Source organism: Canis aureus, chromosome 13, assembly GCF_053574225.1.
Source record: "Canis aureus isolate CA01 chromosome 13, VMU_Caureus_v.1.0, whole genome shotgun sequence".
NCBI classification, from domain to species: Eukaryota; Metazoa; Chordata; class Mammalia; order Carnivora; family Canidae; genus Canis; species Canis aureus.
In genome coordinates, this window is record NC_135623.1 from 25,056,998 (window position 1) to 25,073,855 (window position 16,858).

At 39.1% G+C, this 16,858-nt stretch overlaps 1 protein-coding gene and 1 long non-coding RNA gene across 13 annotated transcripts in view; one reads left to right on the forward strand and one right to left on the reverse strand.

The window, feature by feature from the left end:
• The window catches only part of LOC144282194 (uncharacterized), a 46,604-nt gene that overhangs the window by 26,791 nt on the left and 2,955 nt on the right, over positions 1 to 16,858 (forward strand). Inside the window, exons 3-4 of one of the 3 annotated variants that reach the window (XR_013350530.1) lie at positions 9,419 to 9,502; positions 16,260 to 16,274. This is a non-coding gene — a long non-coding RNA (uncharacterized LOC144282194). Of the gene's footprint in view, positions 1 to 9,418; positions 9,503 to 11,155; positions 11,171 to 16,259; positions 16,275 to 16,858 lie in introns of those variants that run through there. The other 2 variants (XR_013350531.1, XR_013350533.1) reach the window with 2 other exon arrangements.
• The window catches only part of CHD8 (chromodomain helicase DNA binding protein 8), a 61,080-nt gene that overhangs the window by 26,444 nt on the left and 17,778 nt on the right, over positions 1 to 16,858 (reverse strand). For 7 of the 10 annotated variants that reach the window (XM_077845528.1, XM_077845527.1, XM_077845526.1 and 4 more), the window contains exons 2-9: positions 13,332 to 14,389; positions 12,099 to 12,470; positions 10,908 to 11,293; positions 9,430 to 9,544; positions 3,522 to 3,704; positions 3,373 to 3,441; positions 2,966 to 3,021; positions 2,331 to 2,448 (exon numbers count right to left, since the gene is read on the reverse strand). In XM_077845528.1, the coding sequence (XP_077701654.1) occupies positions 2,331 to 2,448; positions 2,966 to 3,021; positions 3,373 to 3,441; positions 3,522 to 3,704; positions 9,430 to 9,544; positions 10,908 to 11,293; positions 12,099 to 12,470; positions 13,332 to 14,174 (2,142 nt within the window). In that variant the 5' untranslated portion in view covers positions 14,175 to 14,389. The remainder of the gene's footprint in view (positions 1 to 2,330; positions 2,449 to 2,965; positions 3,022 to 3,372; positions 3,442 to 3,521; positions 3,705 to 9,429; positions 9,545 to 10,907; positions 11,294 to 12,098; positions 12,471 to 13,331; positions 14,390 to 16,858) is intronic. The other 3 variants (XM_077845532.1, XM_077845531.1, XM_077845530.1) reach the window with 2 other exon arrangements.

Genomic DNA, 16,858 nt, shown 5'->3' on the forward strand with positions numbered 1-16,858 from the left:
GGTGGTATCTGAAAATAAATAATCCAGGCTCCAAAGAAAGGTCTCAAAGAAACTTTAAGGAAAACATTCTTCTTTCTTAAGACATCTTTTCCCCTTATTTTTTGTGATTTATCTTTTTCCTAATCTTTCTCCTGACATTCTGGCATACAGTTTCTTCTCCTTCACCTGGACCTCTAAATTTGGAGAATCCTTAAGCCTTGGTTCTGGGCTTATATCCATTCTATTATAGAAAGAATTTTTTTTTTTTTTTTAAAGAACTTTAACAAGAAAATATAGATCAGAATGTATAGAAATTCCTGCCCCCCCCCCACTGTGACTTTAGCCATTATTAAGGTTTTAATAACTATTTATATGATAAAATCCAAATTTTAATTGCAGCCTGAAAAATCGAGATTTGTATATGTATCTGCTTGCTAGAGATGTGTTAAGGAATTTTAAAGTTAACACAGTCTAAATTCTTGACTTTCCCCATATTGGCTGCTTTTAACATTTTCCACACTTTAATAAATGATCCCATCTCAACTCATTTGCTCGGACCACAAACCTGTTTATATAAGCCATCACACCAAGTCCTGTCAATTCTAATCCATCCATTCTATCCACTTGAAACCACTCTACTCTAAGCCACAATATTTCCTACTTAAAAATCTTCAACTGCTTCCTTACTGCTCATCATACTTTTGTGCTTCCTCTTCTTCAATCCATTCTCCAAAGTCTAGGTGATCTTTTAAAAGTGAACACTGGATTATGTTTTTGAACTGTTTTAGGTAATGTAACCATTTTCCTTTGCACCTAGAATAAAAACAAAACTAAAACCCAACTACTTAAAAGGTCTGTATGCACCTGCTTGCCTAAATTTCTGATATCATTTTGGACCATTCACTCTCTTTTGTTCATCAACTGCACTGTCTTTCAGTTCCTCAGCTTGTCTCAGGGCCTTCATATATACTGTCCCCCATGTCAGTGGTATTATTTACATGAGTTCATGGCCTTCCTCCTATTCATAATTCAATTCTCAGAGAAGTCTTCCCTAATTATCCAAAGTACGTGTTTCCTTCCCCTCCCCCTTGTGCTCTTTCTTTTTAGGCACTTATCACAATTTGAATTACTTTTTAATATTTCTCTCTTCAATTAGACAGTGAGCTGCATGAGAACACAGACCATGTCTGGTTTGTTCTCCATAGAGACTAGTATATAATAAAGGATGAATAAATGAATGATTTGGTTAAATGGTCTACCTATATATGGAGATTTTAATTGGCACGAGTTAGCAAAGATTGGTTCAACAGTCATGAATTATACATCTAAAATATCAGCTGGAAGGAGATTACAGTTTCATTGTACATTTCACAAATTATGCTTTAAAAGAACATAGATGAAAAAATACAACCCGATTATTTTCATATAAAAAGAAAATTATAAAACTACATAGTCCTACTTGCCCTCTCCAGTTTTTTGCTAAAACTATGCATTTAGTTCCTTCCTTCCCTCAATCTTTCTTACTGTACCTTTTCCCCTTTAGCTCTAACAAACTTTGAAAAACAATCTGTCTTCTCAAGGCACCCAGTTTTATATTATAATAAAGATGAAAAATCCCAGTTTGGCAAAGACATATATGTGCACAAAGCCTTCAAAGCAAAATGGACAGTTAAAATATGGCTCAAGAGACCTTTATGCATGCCCTAGTGTTTAATCAGTAGCAAAAATGGATTTGGGAAATTAACACTCCTTTATCACCATCTCTTGTTATACTAGATTAGAAATTTTTGAAAATAAATGTTTTTTCCTAACAATACGATAGCTTATACCTACAGATACCACCAACTGCTACAGACTAACATTAGAAGAAAGCCTCAAGTGGATCAGTGGTCAGTTTAAAAATCCATCTTGAAAATATTTCCATGAACACTGAGCAAGTCAATACCAAAATATCCTAATAACTTATAAAAAGACCACATTTAGACCTGCTAAAACGAAAGGATGGGTAATTAAGTAAGGAAAGTCCAGTGATCAAAATTAAGACTTCATACCCATATATGCAAAGCAATTACTAATCTTTTTTTTTTTTTAAGATTTATTTATTCGTGAGAGAGACACAGAGAGAGGCAGAGACACAGGCAGAGGTAGAAGCAGGCTCCCTGCAGGGAGCCTGATGTGGGACTCGATCCCGGATTCTGAGATCATGCCCTGAGCCGAAGACAGAGGCTCAACCACTAGCCAGCCACCCAGGTGTCCCAATTACAAATCTTGAATAATCAGTCAAGATGGATAACCCCAGTAAATTTATGCTTCTATGAAATAAATGATAGGCGATACCTATTCCTAATTACCTCGTGGAAGAAGTGTCTCATCTGAGCCATTTTGGTTTTGAAGCGCTTTAGTTTTTGATGGATCCTTTTATCCTTCTCTAGTTGGGAGATGGTGGCCCATTCACAGTGTAGATAGGAGCTGAAGGGGATGGAAATAGCCAGTCATGGTGTGAGAAAAAGAACTGGTAGGCTAGATTTGGGGATAGCCAGAAGTAGGCAAAATGAGTACAACATACTTAAGCGGGGAGACAGACTCCTAGGTTAGTGTTTCTTAAGCTTGATTTTGGATACAAACACCTGATCTGGGGCAGGAATGAAAGTTCACATTTCTAACAAGCACCCAAATGACACTAATTCTGTTGGTTCACTGACCACATTCTGAGTAGCAAAGTCTTAACATTAGACTAAGGTATAGAGAACATCACAAGGGATTTTATCAGGAACCACCCCTTACCCCACCTTCCTGCTGGGAAATAGAAGAGTCATGCCAATTCCTAAACTTTTCTTTGAATAGACATTTTCCTCAATGAAAACAACAATTTGGGCTAGGAGACTATTAAAAGGGGATACATTCCCACCCGGGATAGACTATACAGGAGAACTTTTTACAACCCTGTGGAATTTAGGGTGAAAAGCTTTTTGCACAGATCACATACTAGTTCTTGTACTTGACAAAGAATTCTTCTGCCTCAGTATACTGTCCAGAAGGAAGCTGAGAAGAAAGAAATTATAGTTATTAATAACCTTATCTGTCAAAGGAAGAACCTTTAATTTTCACTATTCATGGCAGAGCTTCATACCAATGTCCCTAGAATATATCACTGAGGGGTTAAAGAACTAATCTAGTACTCCGAAATAAGAGATCTGATGGCTGTAGAAAATAAGCCTTTATCTATTTTAAACCAATAAGCAAAACAAGAGACAGTAAGACAGTTCCTATTTCTAGCTAACTTCCTCCACCATCTCATGATTACACTGTAGTAATCTATCCTAACATCCAAAGATGTTTATTAAATAGAGTGAATGCAGCATTATGGGCTGACATTAAAGGTTATAGCCTCACCTCCTTCTTCACAATCCGCATAGAAAGCACTTTGTCTACTATGGCTGCATCTTCTTCACTGGGATTCTCCTGTAGCAAAAAATGCAGTCAGTCAACACAGACTGCGAGGAGCAGAACAACCACTCATACTGCTTAAGTTCTCAGCTTACCACAAAGAACTGCATGGAAGGCAGAGTCTCGCCATCTGGTTCCTGCACTGGTTCAGGGAGGATAGGCTCAGTTTTTATTGGACCAGTTACATCCACTTCTTCTTCTTCTTCATCATCTGTGATCTTTATATCCAGATCCTCTGTATATTTTTTTCGCTTAACTTGGCGGTTTGAGCGTCTTTTCTGTAGAGGCAAGAATGGTAAAGAACTGTGTAGAGAGAAAACCTTCAAAACTATTTGCCTATAGTCACATACTTAGATTTTACTCCAAAATCTCTATGAAAAATCAAGCCAGAAAGATAAAGAGCTTATTTATCAAATTATGCAATATCAAGCCATATAATTTACTTTATGTACCAAATACATATTAACTTGCTGAATTGTTTTTATCAAGAACCAGAACCCAGCTGAAAGCAACCCGGGTACTACTGTGAAGAAGCTCTGGTAAAATGAAATAGGACTCAACCTGCAGGGTGCAATGTGCTTTCCATAAGTTCAAGGGTGTAGATGTTTTGTTACTAACTTTGGTTTTTTGTTTTAGTTCTAAAGTTTTCTTTGTTTTAATAAATAGAATCATACTATATGATTACAGTATTGTTCTGCTACTTACTTATTTTTATTAACAATACTTCTTAGGTTTTCCGTATCAAGACATTTTAGATTTACATTATTCTTTCAAGTGGTTGAGTAAACATTTTTTTTAAGGTTTTATTTAATTTAGAGAGAGAGAAAGCACGTGAGTGTGTGTACATGTGTGCACACCAGTGGGAGGAGGGGCAGAAGGAGAAGGAGAAAATGTCAAGCATACTCCACAGTGAGCACAGAGCTGGACTTGGGGCTCAATCTCACAACCCCGAGATCATGACCTGAGCCAAAACCAAGAATCAGAAGCTCAACCAACTGAGCCACCCAGGCATCCCAAGTAAAATATTTTTTAACTAAGTAATTTAAGGACTACTTTGCAGCTCATGATACAAAACTGGGAAGGATAGGGAGATAAAATTGTTTTTCAATCATGATTATATCCCTGTGAAACCCAAACAAATTAAATGAATTACTAGACACAGAACTATTGAAATTAAGCACACTTCCCTGGCATAAAATCAATTGTTAAAAATAGCATTCTTAGGTTGCCTGGGTGGCTCAGTTTGTTGAGGGTCTGCCCTCAGTTCAGATCATGATCCCAGGATCCTGGGAACCAGCCCCTTATCTGGCTCCCTGCTGTACGGGGCATCTGCTTCTACCTCTCCCTCTGCTGCTCCCCCTTCTTGTGCTCTCTCACTCTGTCAAATAAATAAAATCTTAAAAAAAAAACTGTTCATATGTAGACTGAGTCATAAAATATAATGAAAGATTCTATATATGAAAACAAAAAGATCACTTATCTAAAGAATTAAATTTAGTAAGAAATATATAAAATCTATATGAAGAAAACTTTAAAACACTCCAGAAGGACTTAAAGAAGACTTGACTAAATAATAAAATACATTGTTTTGCAATAAGAAGACTTAGTTCTAGGGGCAGCCCGGGTGGCTCAGCGGTTTAGTGCCACCTTCAGCCCAGGGAGTGATCCTGGAGACCTGGGATCGAGTCTCATGTCAGGCTACCTGAACGGGGCCTGCTTCTCTCTCTGCTGGTGTCTCTGCCTCTTTCTTTCTCTCTGTGTCTCTCATGAATAAATAAATAAAAGATTTTTAAAAAAATATCTTTAAAACAACAAAAAAAGAAGACTTAGTTCTAATTATATACCTTACATAAATATGACAAAAGAAAATTAACTTTTTAATTAGATAAGCTAATCCCAAAAACCAAAGAGAGAAATAAACATTTAAGAATAACCAAGAAAGGGATCCCTGGGTGGCTCAGCGGTTTGGCACCTGCCTTTGGCCCAGGGCGTGATCCTGGAGTCTTGGGATCGAGTCCCACATCGGGCTCCCTGCGTGGAGCCTGCTTCTCCCTCTGCCTGTGTCTCTGCCTCTCTTTCTCTCTCTCTGTGTCTATCATAAATAAATAAATAAATCTTTAAAAAATAACAAAAACAAAAACAAGAAAAATAGGAAAATTGTGCTTGGCCTTACTAGGTATTAGGACCCTAAAGATCTACACTAATTAACAAAGATTGGTACTTCTCCAAGAAAAGATAAACAGGTCAATGAAATAATGTCCAAATATAGACTAAAATACTTATGTGGATATAGAACATGGTAAAAATAGCACTTCTAACCAGTGAAGAAAAAGTAGATTATTCTATAAATGGGATTGGAAACAAATGGCTAGGCACATAGAGGCTGACAGAAACTAAATTACATAAAAGATTTCAAAAATCTTAAAAAAGATGTAACATTTTTCCGATAGCAAGCATGGAAGTATTTTTTATAATCTAATAGTAGGAAAGGAAATTGACCAATTTTACCTTGCAAAAAATTTGAGAGACTATATCATAAAAAAGTTGAGACAAATAATAAACTGAGGAGGAAAACACCAAATGATCCATTTCCTAAGCATAGGATTATTTTGAATAACTAAGAAAAAGCTTCATAACATGTCAAAAAGATGGGCAAATAACATGAATAGACACTTAACACTTAGGGAAGAAAACTGGCTTTAAATGTAAAAAGACACTCACATTCATAATACAGTAAATAATTACAACTGCAAATGAAAAATAAACTGAAATAACTCCCCCCACACACACCTAACAGACTGGTAAAAATCAGAAAGTCTGATCATATATTGAAAGAGGAACTTATACATTGTTGTTCAGAGTACAAACTGGCATAACCTCCATAAAAGAAAATCTGACGATACCCTTTGGGTCCAGAAATTCCACTTCAAAGATATCCTACAGATAAATTTGCACATGTATACAAATCTTTGTAGCATTCATTACCTGTAGTGGCAGAAGACCAGAGAAAACCTAAATGCCCATTAATGGAGGACTGGTTAAAAACAGTATGGTATATATATATAAATAAATAAATAACAGTATAGTCTAAATATGGAATACTACAGAATTATTTTGAAAAAATGGGGTCGTTGATAACCCCAAATACTGAAGATGTGGAACTGGAACTCTCATTACTGGCGAAAACGTAAAATGACACAATCACTTTGGAAGTTGGCAGATTCTTACAGAGTTATAATGTTTATATGTGCAACTACCCTATAGTCTATCAATCCTATTCCTTAGATTTAGCTAGGAGAAATGAAAATCTGTGCCCATGAAGTACTACTAAGACTGTTCACTGCAGCTGTTCATAATAGGGCCAAATTTGAAACAACCCAAATGTCCATCAATAGGAGAACGGATTTGCAGTTATTTATTTTTTTATTATTATTAGTTTGTTTTTAAGTAATTTCTACATCCAATGTGGAGCTTGATCTCACAATCCCAAGATCCAACAGTTGCATCCTCTACTGACTGAGCCAGCTAGGCACCCCTCTACTTTGTTCTTTTTAACTGCCATGCAGTTTTCTATCCTGTGGATTTTCAGAATTTTGCTATTGCAAATATTGCTGCAATACATTTGCATCATTTCATACTTTTGAGAGTTCCCTATGTGCAGAATCACTAAGTCCAAGGGTATTGATATTTAAAATTTTATTACATATTGAAATACTGACTTGCCAAAAAGATTGCCTCAATGTTCCCATCAACTGGGTGAAAGATCTGGTTCCTTAACTCCACTGTCAACACTGGCATTACCACTTTTTATGGGCTGACTTATGCCCCCTAAAATTATTATTTTTTAAAGATTTTATTTATTTAAGAGTGAGAGAGAGAGAGAGAGAGAGAGAGCACGCACACACTGGGTGGGGGATCCAGGGAGGAGAAGCTGACTCCCCGCTGGGCAGGGAACCTAACCCTGCTTGGTTGCAGGACCTGGGATCATGACCTGAGCTGAAGGCAGACACTTAACCAACTGAGCCACTCAGGTGCCCCAACCCCTCCCCCCCCCAAGTTCTTATGTTGAAACCCTAATCCCTAGTACTTCAGAATGTGACTGTATTTGGAGACAGAGCATTAGAGAGGTGATGGAGTTAAAATGAGGCTGGTAGGGTGAGCCCTATTTCAACTTGAATGGTATCCTTATAAGAGGACATTTGGACACATAGAAAGACACTAGGGATGTTTGCACTGAGAAAACACCAATGTAACGCCATAGTAAGAAAGCAGCCATCTACAAGCCAAGGGCAGAGGTCTGAGGTAACCAAATCTGCTGTCCCCCTGATCTTGGACTTCTAGTTTTCAGAATTGTGAGAAGATAAATTTCTGCTGTTTAAGCCACAGTCTGTGGCATTTTATTATGGCAAGCAACCCTAGCAAACTAATACATCACCTTTTAAAATTTGTATTTCTTGTAATACAAAGATTTGCCTTCAGTTTGTCTTTTGATTATTTAACAATTTAACCCTTTATTTCATTTAACATACACATATAAAACTCTTTCTATACTCACTTACCATGAGCTAAGTACTGTTCTATGTGTTTAATAAATGCTTCCATTTAATCGTCCTAATCACTCTACTTGGTAGGCATTATTATCTGCATTTGAGAGATAAGGAAACTGGGGCACCAAGAGGTTAAATAAACTTGCCTGAAGTGACAACATTAGTAAATAGTAGAGTGGAGAACCAAGGAATTCTTGCTTCAGAGTTTAAGCTCTTAACCATTATGTTATTTGTAGATTTTCTGTTATACGTGCAGAATTTTTGTATAGTCAAATGTATCAATTGTTCCATTTATGAATTCCAAATTTTAATACCCTCTTAGAAAGATCTAACCTACCTGATAATTATTTTAAAAATCCATACATGTTTTATAGGAAGTTCTTGATTTCAAGATTTACATTTGGATCTTCGATTAAACTAATATTTGTGTAAGGAGTGACACAAGAAATCCAGGGGTTTTTTTTCTAAATGGGTAGCCAGCTGTCCTAACTTCTTGAATATTCTTTCCATTGATTTAAAATGGCATTTTAATTCACATACTAAATTCTCATAACTATTTGAATCTATTATTGGTACTAACGTTATTTCTTCTCTAATTCCAAACTCCTAGTAATTATTATTTCATACTATAATGTCTGTTAAATCTAATTTTTGCCTCATTTTCAATTGTATCTTGGCTATTCTCACATGCTAATTTCTCCAGAAAAATCCGAGTATCAGTTTGCCAATGTACTGAACGCGTATCAAGAAAGAGGGAATGCATTTCTAAGTATTAACAGCTAGAGAAGCACTTAAGGTTTGTGAAGTACAAGCCTCCATTTACCAAGGAAAAATTCAGACACAGTAGCTAAGTAAATTGGTCAGGCTCATAGTGCTACTTAGAAGTATCATGGGTCTCCTGAATCTTAATACCAGGTTCTTTGTGTGGTTGGAAACCAGAGCCAAAGGTGACGCCTTAAAGCAACAATCAGAGACAGAGGACTAAACTTCTGGTCCAGCTTCTTTTATTCTCTTCCAATGTTTCTCATCTTCAAAAGGTTGGAAAAAACAATGTGCCTAAGCACTCAGTTCACAGAGTCAGAACCCTGAAGTGTAGAAAAGGTAAAGCAAAAGGACAGATGGACAGTTCTAAGAGAAACCAAAGTACTGACACAGCCATAAAAACAACCATGCAGTATAATTTCATACTTGCTTAGTTTTTGAAACACTGGGATTTCAGAAAATGACGATTGCTATTGTATAGCATTAGTATTGTACAGTAATATGCTTTTTGCCTGAAAAACCCCCCAAATTTAAAAGACACATGACCAGGTCTCATTGCTTTTACCTTTTATCCCTACCTTTCTTTTAGAAAAAGTCTTGAAATGTGCATAACCTTATAGTTTCTTGTATCTATTCCTGGTTTGTCTGTCAGAATTAAACTTGATTTTTCTAATTTCTTTCAGGATCCTTTTACCTGAATGCTGCTTTCTTCATCTTCCCGGGGTGACTGGGCAGGCATGACTTCTACATCTGAATTATCAGATGAGGTATTACGCTTTCTCTTCTTACCCACCACAGGGGTGATGGTACTAAGAAGGAAAAACCAAATTCATTTCAGTGAGGGCCAAATTCAGTTAGGAAAAGAAAAATATAATTAATCTAAACTATCATATCTGAAACTTCCTAACAGAAGTGTTTACTTTTTCAGTCAGTAGGACACACAGCTATGGAATAAGGTGTTTGAAAAATAGAAGATATTCAGGTTTCTAAGCCACTGGCTGACCTTTACACTAGATTTGACAAATCTTTGCTACTACTGTAACTCACAAATACCTGAAGGAAGGTGGCATAAGACAGCAGAATAGATACTGGCCCAAGAAATACAAGACCTCACTTCAGTTCCAGTTCTGTCACTAGATGGACATTAGCTTCCTTATTTATAATATAAACACTGATGGTAATACCTGGCCTGAGAGTTGTTGAGGATTAACTATGGCAATATGAATTTTTTTTTAAAAAGCTGAAAAATCCCTTCCAAATATAAAGCATGATTATAATTCCACCACAAAGCCTAAAGAATCCTAGGGAGTAGAAGCTAAGGAGAAAGGAGTAAAGCTACACAACATGGAAGGGAAAGAAAAGACACCCAATTGTGATAAGCCCTGGTTCTGTCAACACTGTTTAAAGCTGACAATGGTTGCTAAAATCTCTAATTCACAGATGAAATATAAGAACAGGGCAGCTACATCTCCAGCAGCTCTTTTACTGATGTGGGTGGTAGGGGGATAGTGAGAAATCTTTTTCACACTTTAGTGATACAAAATCAGGAAGATGTATAAAAACATTCAGCTTTTCAACATAACCCCCAACACAATAATTGGCTATCTTTCCTGTGCCTTGTTGTTTCTCTTTCAAAATATGCTAATTTGCAAATTTCGGTTTAACAGACCATATAAACATTGGGACAGAGAAAAGAAAGCCCTTATTATCTTCTATGATAGACAGATCACCTTGAACCATGTAGTTGCTAAACACAAGTAGCTCCTAGGGACCTGGGTGGCACAGCTGGGTAAGCTTGACTCTTGGTTTTGGCTCAGGTCATGATCTCAGGGTCTTGAGATCAAGCCCCATTTCAGGCTCTACAATGAGCATGGAGTTTGCTTGAGACTCTCTTACTCTGCCTCTCCCTCTGCTCTCTCTCAATCTCTCTCAAATAAATAAATAAATCTTTAAAAGCATACACACAAGTAGTTCTTCTCAAAACTATTTTTTTTTAAAGATTTTATTCTCTTAAGTAATCTCTACACTCAACATGGGACTGGAACTCACAACCCCGAGATCAAGAGTCATATGCTCTACCAACTGAGCCAGCCAGGCACCCCTCAACACTAATCTAAAAATAAGTACGCTGCCCTCAAATGTCCCAACAAAACAGCAAAGGGTTGTACTCACTTCAGCTTACTTTTGCCTTTAGTTTTGGAGGTACCAGATGTTTTGCTCTTCTTTGGCTTTTCTTCCTTGAGCCTCTCCCCACTGCTCTTCTTCCTGCGTTTCTTCTCACCTTCTTCCTCAGGCCGAACACTAGGCAGTTCATCCTCATTTAGGACTCGAGGTATGTTCTGCTCACCCCGGGCACGGGCCCTAGCAATAGCTTCTGCTACAATCCGATTGGCTTTCTCTTGCTTCTTCTGGTGCTCTAGCCTGCGGTTCTCCTCCATTCCTATCTTGCCCCCCGTGTGAGGAGCAGAGCTTGCTGGTGAAGACAAAGCTGCCACTTCACTGGCACTTAGAACTTTCACTACGGAGAGCCCAGAAGAGGCCCCTTGGGAAGAGCCAGCCTACAGAAATAAAGACGCTAAAATTTCAACATGCTTGTGACTAAATGGCCTAAATAAAACCCAGCTCTAAGGCAGATAGGCTAGAAACTTTCCATCTCTAATTCCTCAAGAATGAGATTCAGATCAAGTCTTACTGAACTTGGACACATTAGCAGAAAAAAAGTGTTTAGTGGGAAAGGGATGAGAAAAGGCAAGAATTGCGCCAAATTAAACTTCAGTATCCTTTAGCCATGCTCCTCATGTCAATACACATCTCCATTATTCTAGAAAATTTTCAAACAATACAGTCAACCTTAAACTCCAGGCCAAAAGTAGGGGAAAAAAAAAAAAAAAAAAACGTTCATCTCCATTATTCTAGAAAATTTTCAAACAATACAGTCAACCTTAAACTCCAGGCCAAAAGTAGGGGAAAAAAAAAAAAAAAAACTATTTAGTTTCTTGGTGGGGGTAGGGGTGGGAAGAGTGATAATCACTTGATCTCTTTAAGACAACTTCTTTATCTTTCAAATGAAAGAATATTGCCAATCATTTTTACTCCACAACAATATTAGGAACAGAATGTAAATGAAACAGCCCAAAAACAAACCAGATAAATCATCAATCATCTCTTATCCTAAAGCTAACAATAACCCTCAAAACTTTTCATATACTTAATACAAAGTTTCCATGGGTAAAAGAAGTAAAAGCCTGTATTTCAGTTCAGAGGCATGACTCCAGTGACCCCACATTCAACAATGAGTGGTTGCTAAGGGTGATAGCAAAGGGCCCAGGGGTCTATCCTCCTTGCTACCTGTAGAAGTCTCACCTGTGGCTGCAGCACCACCTTGAGTGGTACCGAAAGTCTTTGTCCTGGGCTTTGTCCTGGTCCCATTATCTGAGCTTGCTGCACAGAGGAGAGAGTCACTGGTTGGGTTGAGGGTGGTGGTGGCGGCTGCGGTTGCGATGCTGGCGGCTGTGGTACAATCTGGATTTTCTGCTGTGGCTGTTGCACCTGCAGCTGGATAGTTACTACTTTGGCAGGCTGCCCCTGAGCATTCTTGGCTTGAGTCAGGGCTGCCAGCTGGTTGCCCTGTAACACTATCTTGCCTGGTAGACTCCCTAGTACAACATGCCGGTGTCCTTGGGGACCTCCAGACTGTGGCTGCTGGAGGACCAGGGTGATGCGTTTCGATTCACCCTAGAGTGAAGAAAGGAAATTGCAAGAGAGGTACAACATTAAAGAATGGTATACTCTTAAATATTTGTGCCAGTTTTCCTCATCCTAGAACCATAAAAATTGAGGGTCAAAAGACATAGCACAATTTATTTTGTTCATCCTCCTATCTGTCCTGATTGAGTCTTCTCTGGAACACCTCTGCCCAGTGGGTATCAGGCCTATTTTGACAAACTCCTGATGCAAGGCTATCTTCTAAGGTAGTCATTCCATTTCCTGGCAGTCTATTAGAACAAAAGTCTTTATAATCCACCTCCTCATAGCTTCTTTCCACTGGTCCTACTTACTTTTAATACCACCCAAGGCCTTGCAAACTCTTTTGGCCCTTTAATCAGAGGCTAGGACCTCCATTTTCTTACAATAGAAACTAGACTTTTCAGTGGATAGAGGAGGACAGTCTCAGTAATAAGAACAGGAAAACATACACATAGCTTCTGTAAGTCTTGCAAATATAAATAAATAATGACTCTTTGTTCCCATAGCATCCAGTATTTCTCATAAAACTTTGTATCATACAGTATTGTGAATTCGTTTAATGTCTGCCTTCTTGGCAGACCATGAGCTCTGTAAGGACAGGGACTGTGTCTGTCTTGTTCACCACCAGCTAGGCACAGTGTAAACATACAATAAGAGCTCAAAAAATATGTCAACATTAACTGCTTCCACCTAGTAAGTAGTAAGCATGTGGCTGTCAACACTAACTGATTTTTTAAAGCAAAGGTAGAATTTAAACAGGATTCCTAGAGATAGGTCTTGTGCTCTCTTCTCACAGTTGCTGGGCCCTCTACTAAACCAAAATTCACCTCCCCCTTTCACTCAAGTCACCTGGGTAGGTGTAGAGGTCAGTGTAACTGCAGGCTTCAGTGGGGGCCCTGTGGCCCCAGGGTTTCCAGCAGGAGCTGAACCCTTAACTGGCTGTAGGACCAGCTGCTTTACTGGTCGGCTGGGCTGGACAATGCGCTGAACAGTAGCCTGGTTCCCAGGGACCTTGGCGGCCAACACTGTATTACCAGAGACAATGGAAACACCTGGTCGAAGGGGAGTGCCGGTTAGCACTTTGGTAAAAGTAACTTTTCCACCATTGGCTGTGCCAGCCACTAGGGGCTGAGCTGTGCTGGTGATACCTTGGGCCTGAATTTGTGCCACATGGGCACCAGTGACTGAGGAGCTTGGTGGGGCCTTAAGGATAACGATCTTAGGGGCTGACTGAGGTGGTTGCCCTCCAGCACTACTGGAGGAGACAGCTGTGGCAGAGACACCCATGAAAGGATTCCCTTGGCTCAGGATCTCCTGGCTCTTGGAGACCTGCAAAAGTCCTGATGTTGGCGTCGGTGTCTGTAAGACAGGTTGGGCTGGCTGCTCCTGGCTGACGGGCTGAGTGGTATAATCATGCAAAGTTAAAGATTCTGGAGCTGGAGCTGCTGATTCTTTGGGAAGTTCTGTGGGGGCTGTCTCGTCTGGTGGGGGGACCAGGTCACTTGCTGATGAATTCCCCACATCACCACCTCCACCATCCTGGTTCATCTGATCCAAGGAGTCCAGAGAGCTTGGCAGTCCAAGGGCTTCCTCAATGGGGTCTTGTGTGACCTGGTTGAAGCTGTCATCAGTCAGAGAGTCCAGGCCAAATAAATTTGGGTCATCAAACAGATCCATGATGGGGTCTGCCATCTTGGGAAAGCAATGGAGGGTACTTCCCCAAGGTCTAAGGAGGGAAGGGGAGGGGGGGTACTGGCTCTCCCCTCCCCTCCCCTATTAAGAAAAAAATGTACACAATGGAAGAGGACTACTCTTCAGGTAAAGAGGCAAGAAACAAGTGCATGTCAGATTGTCCTGACCTTCATGGAGCAAGATGGCTAGGTCTTCAGAGGAAGATGGTGAAACTCCTGTTGTGAGAAGACAAATGAAAAATAAGCAAAGTTGGTGACCTCAAGGAAAACTTCTCCTTAGGTACTACCCTTAATATCAACTGGCATCAAAATAACAAGAAGACGGAAATGTGAGGTAATCCGAGGACAGAGACAGAGCAGAAAGCACACCCACATTTTTGCTTCAAACTAAAACTATAAAAGAAATAAACCAAACCCCTTTTTGGACTCTTACACCTACACACTCTGAAGTTTCTGTCTGTCAAGATCTCTCAGTCATCCCTGTCCGTTTCTTTTTACCATTATCATTCTTAGGCAGAGATCAGGGAGTTTAACATTCACTCACCTTCTACTTCAGGTTAAGCTCACAGAACTTAACAACATTCCAGTAGCATTTCAATGACTGGAGGTAATGCTTTCTGAACATACTGCAGTCCATACATTTCCCTTGTATTTTAGATGCTTTTACTCACTACTGGCAAAAATAACCACTTTTCACTGCAGTACAATCTCGCTACACTTACTGTGTACCTTCATCCAGGAAGTTTCCTAAATGTTATTCTAGCTAACATATCACTCTATACATACTATTTCTGTGACGTCCCCTCCCCCTTTCTCGTATTTAAGATAAAAAACTTCCTTTGCAAGAAGTTCAAACAACTGTACATTTTAGTTCCACTTATATTCCCAACTTTCTCTGTCACCGCTTCCTATATATACCCTACATTCCAGGCCAGCCAGACCACACGGTGCCCCTAATGTGATTCCTATCTGCATGACTTTGCCTATTATGCTGTAGCTTCAGCCTAGAACACACCCTCCCCCCTCCCAAGCAGCTCTCCCAGCTGAAATGTTTCCCACCCTTTCAAAGGTCTTCCTTCTGTTCCAAAAGGTGAGCCCTGAACCTCTGCCCCTTTAACAGCAAAGCAATTTGTGATGACTGGTCCTATCACCCTCCTTAAGTACTCAGTGTTGTCTCTGCCTTATTTAAAGCACTTAGACCATACTTAATATTTTACTAAAATGACCAGTCTCTTGTCCATATTCTCTGAAGGCCCAAATGGTTCCTTTGTGCAAATCATACAATGCCGCCTGCTCCTTAAGATGCTTGTCTGCCATCTGCTGGAAAATTGTCATACTAAACATATTATTGACGATGATAATAATGAGTATGGGCAATGCACACCCTGCACAACCCTGCACGGTGGGCCAGCTGCTCTTACCCTAAGAGACAAAAAGTTCCTGGATGGTAGGAACCATCTCTTGTTTATCTGTGAATCCCTAAAGAACCAAGAGGATATTACGTACACAGCAGCTACTCAAAAAAATACTTAATGAGTTAATATATTTGCTTGCAGTATATGGGATGAACCATTCAGTCCTCATAAAAACTAAATGCAGGCTCCTGGGTGGCTCAGTTGGTTAAGCGTCTGCCTTTGGCTCGGGTAGTGATCCCAGGGTCCTGGGATTGAGTCCTACATGGGGCTCCCTGCTCAGCGGGAGCCTGCTTCTCCCTCTCTTCCCCACTCATGCTCTCTCTTGCTGTCTCTCTCTCTCTCAAATAAATAAATAAATAAATAAATAAATAAAATCTTAAAAAAAGAAAAAAACCAAATGGCATTCCCCCATTTTAAGATGAGACAGTAGTTTCCCATCTTGAAAAATTATCCTACAGATAACGGAAAGCATGTTTATTAAAATCCACATTTGAGGATTTAAGTTATGAAAATGTTGGAAAAAGAAAAAACTAAAGCAAGGAATTATAAGTACACCACCATACAACTAAACTATATGAAAATATGAATAGTGCCTGTTCTTTGTAGATGATGTCAGCACTTGACAATTCAGGAAAGCCTTGCTTGACAAGACCTTTTCTCTTAACTTTTAGAAGACATCAGAGAAGAAATCTGCCGGTGACAGAGTACATACAGACTTCACTGAAGACTTTTACATACAACCCACCAAGTACTTTTTCCCTTCTTCAACTTATTCCAGTTATCCTTATGAAACAATTAAATGTGGGTAAATAGCCCAGAAACTCAGATATAAAGAGAACAGACTGATCAGTAGTTGGCACAACAAAATTACAAAGTACAGATAGCATCTCTACCAATGTTAAACAAGACCTTCCTTGCTTCAGAAATTGTATACCCTTCACACCTCCCCCAGGATCCATATTGCTTCCCATTTCTGGCTAAACTATCCCACCAGTTCATTCCAGCCTCTCCAATCTAATACTTGCCCCAAAGCTGCTCCAAATGACAATGAGAAAAGTTATATGTACTTCTTGATTTAACAAAAATCTACTCAATAATTTTATGAATTTCTTCAACACTACCATCAGCTTTTTCTAGCTATGCCCTATTTGGCTACCTATTATATCTTTCAGCTATTCACTGCCACATAAGTTATACTAAATATCTAATTAGGTGTCATAGAAAAACCACAATAAGGGCACCTGGGTGGCTCGGTTGGTTAAGTGGCTGT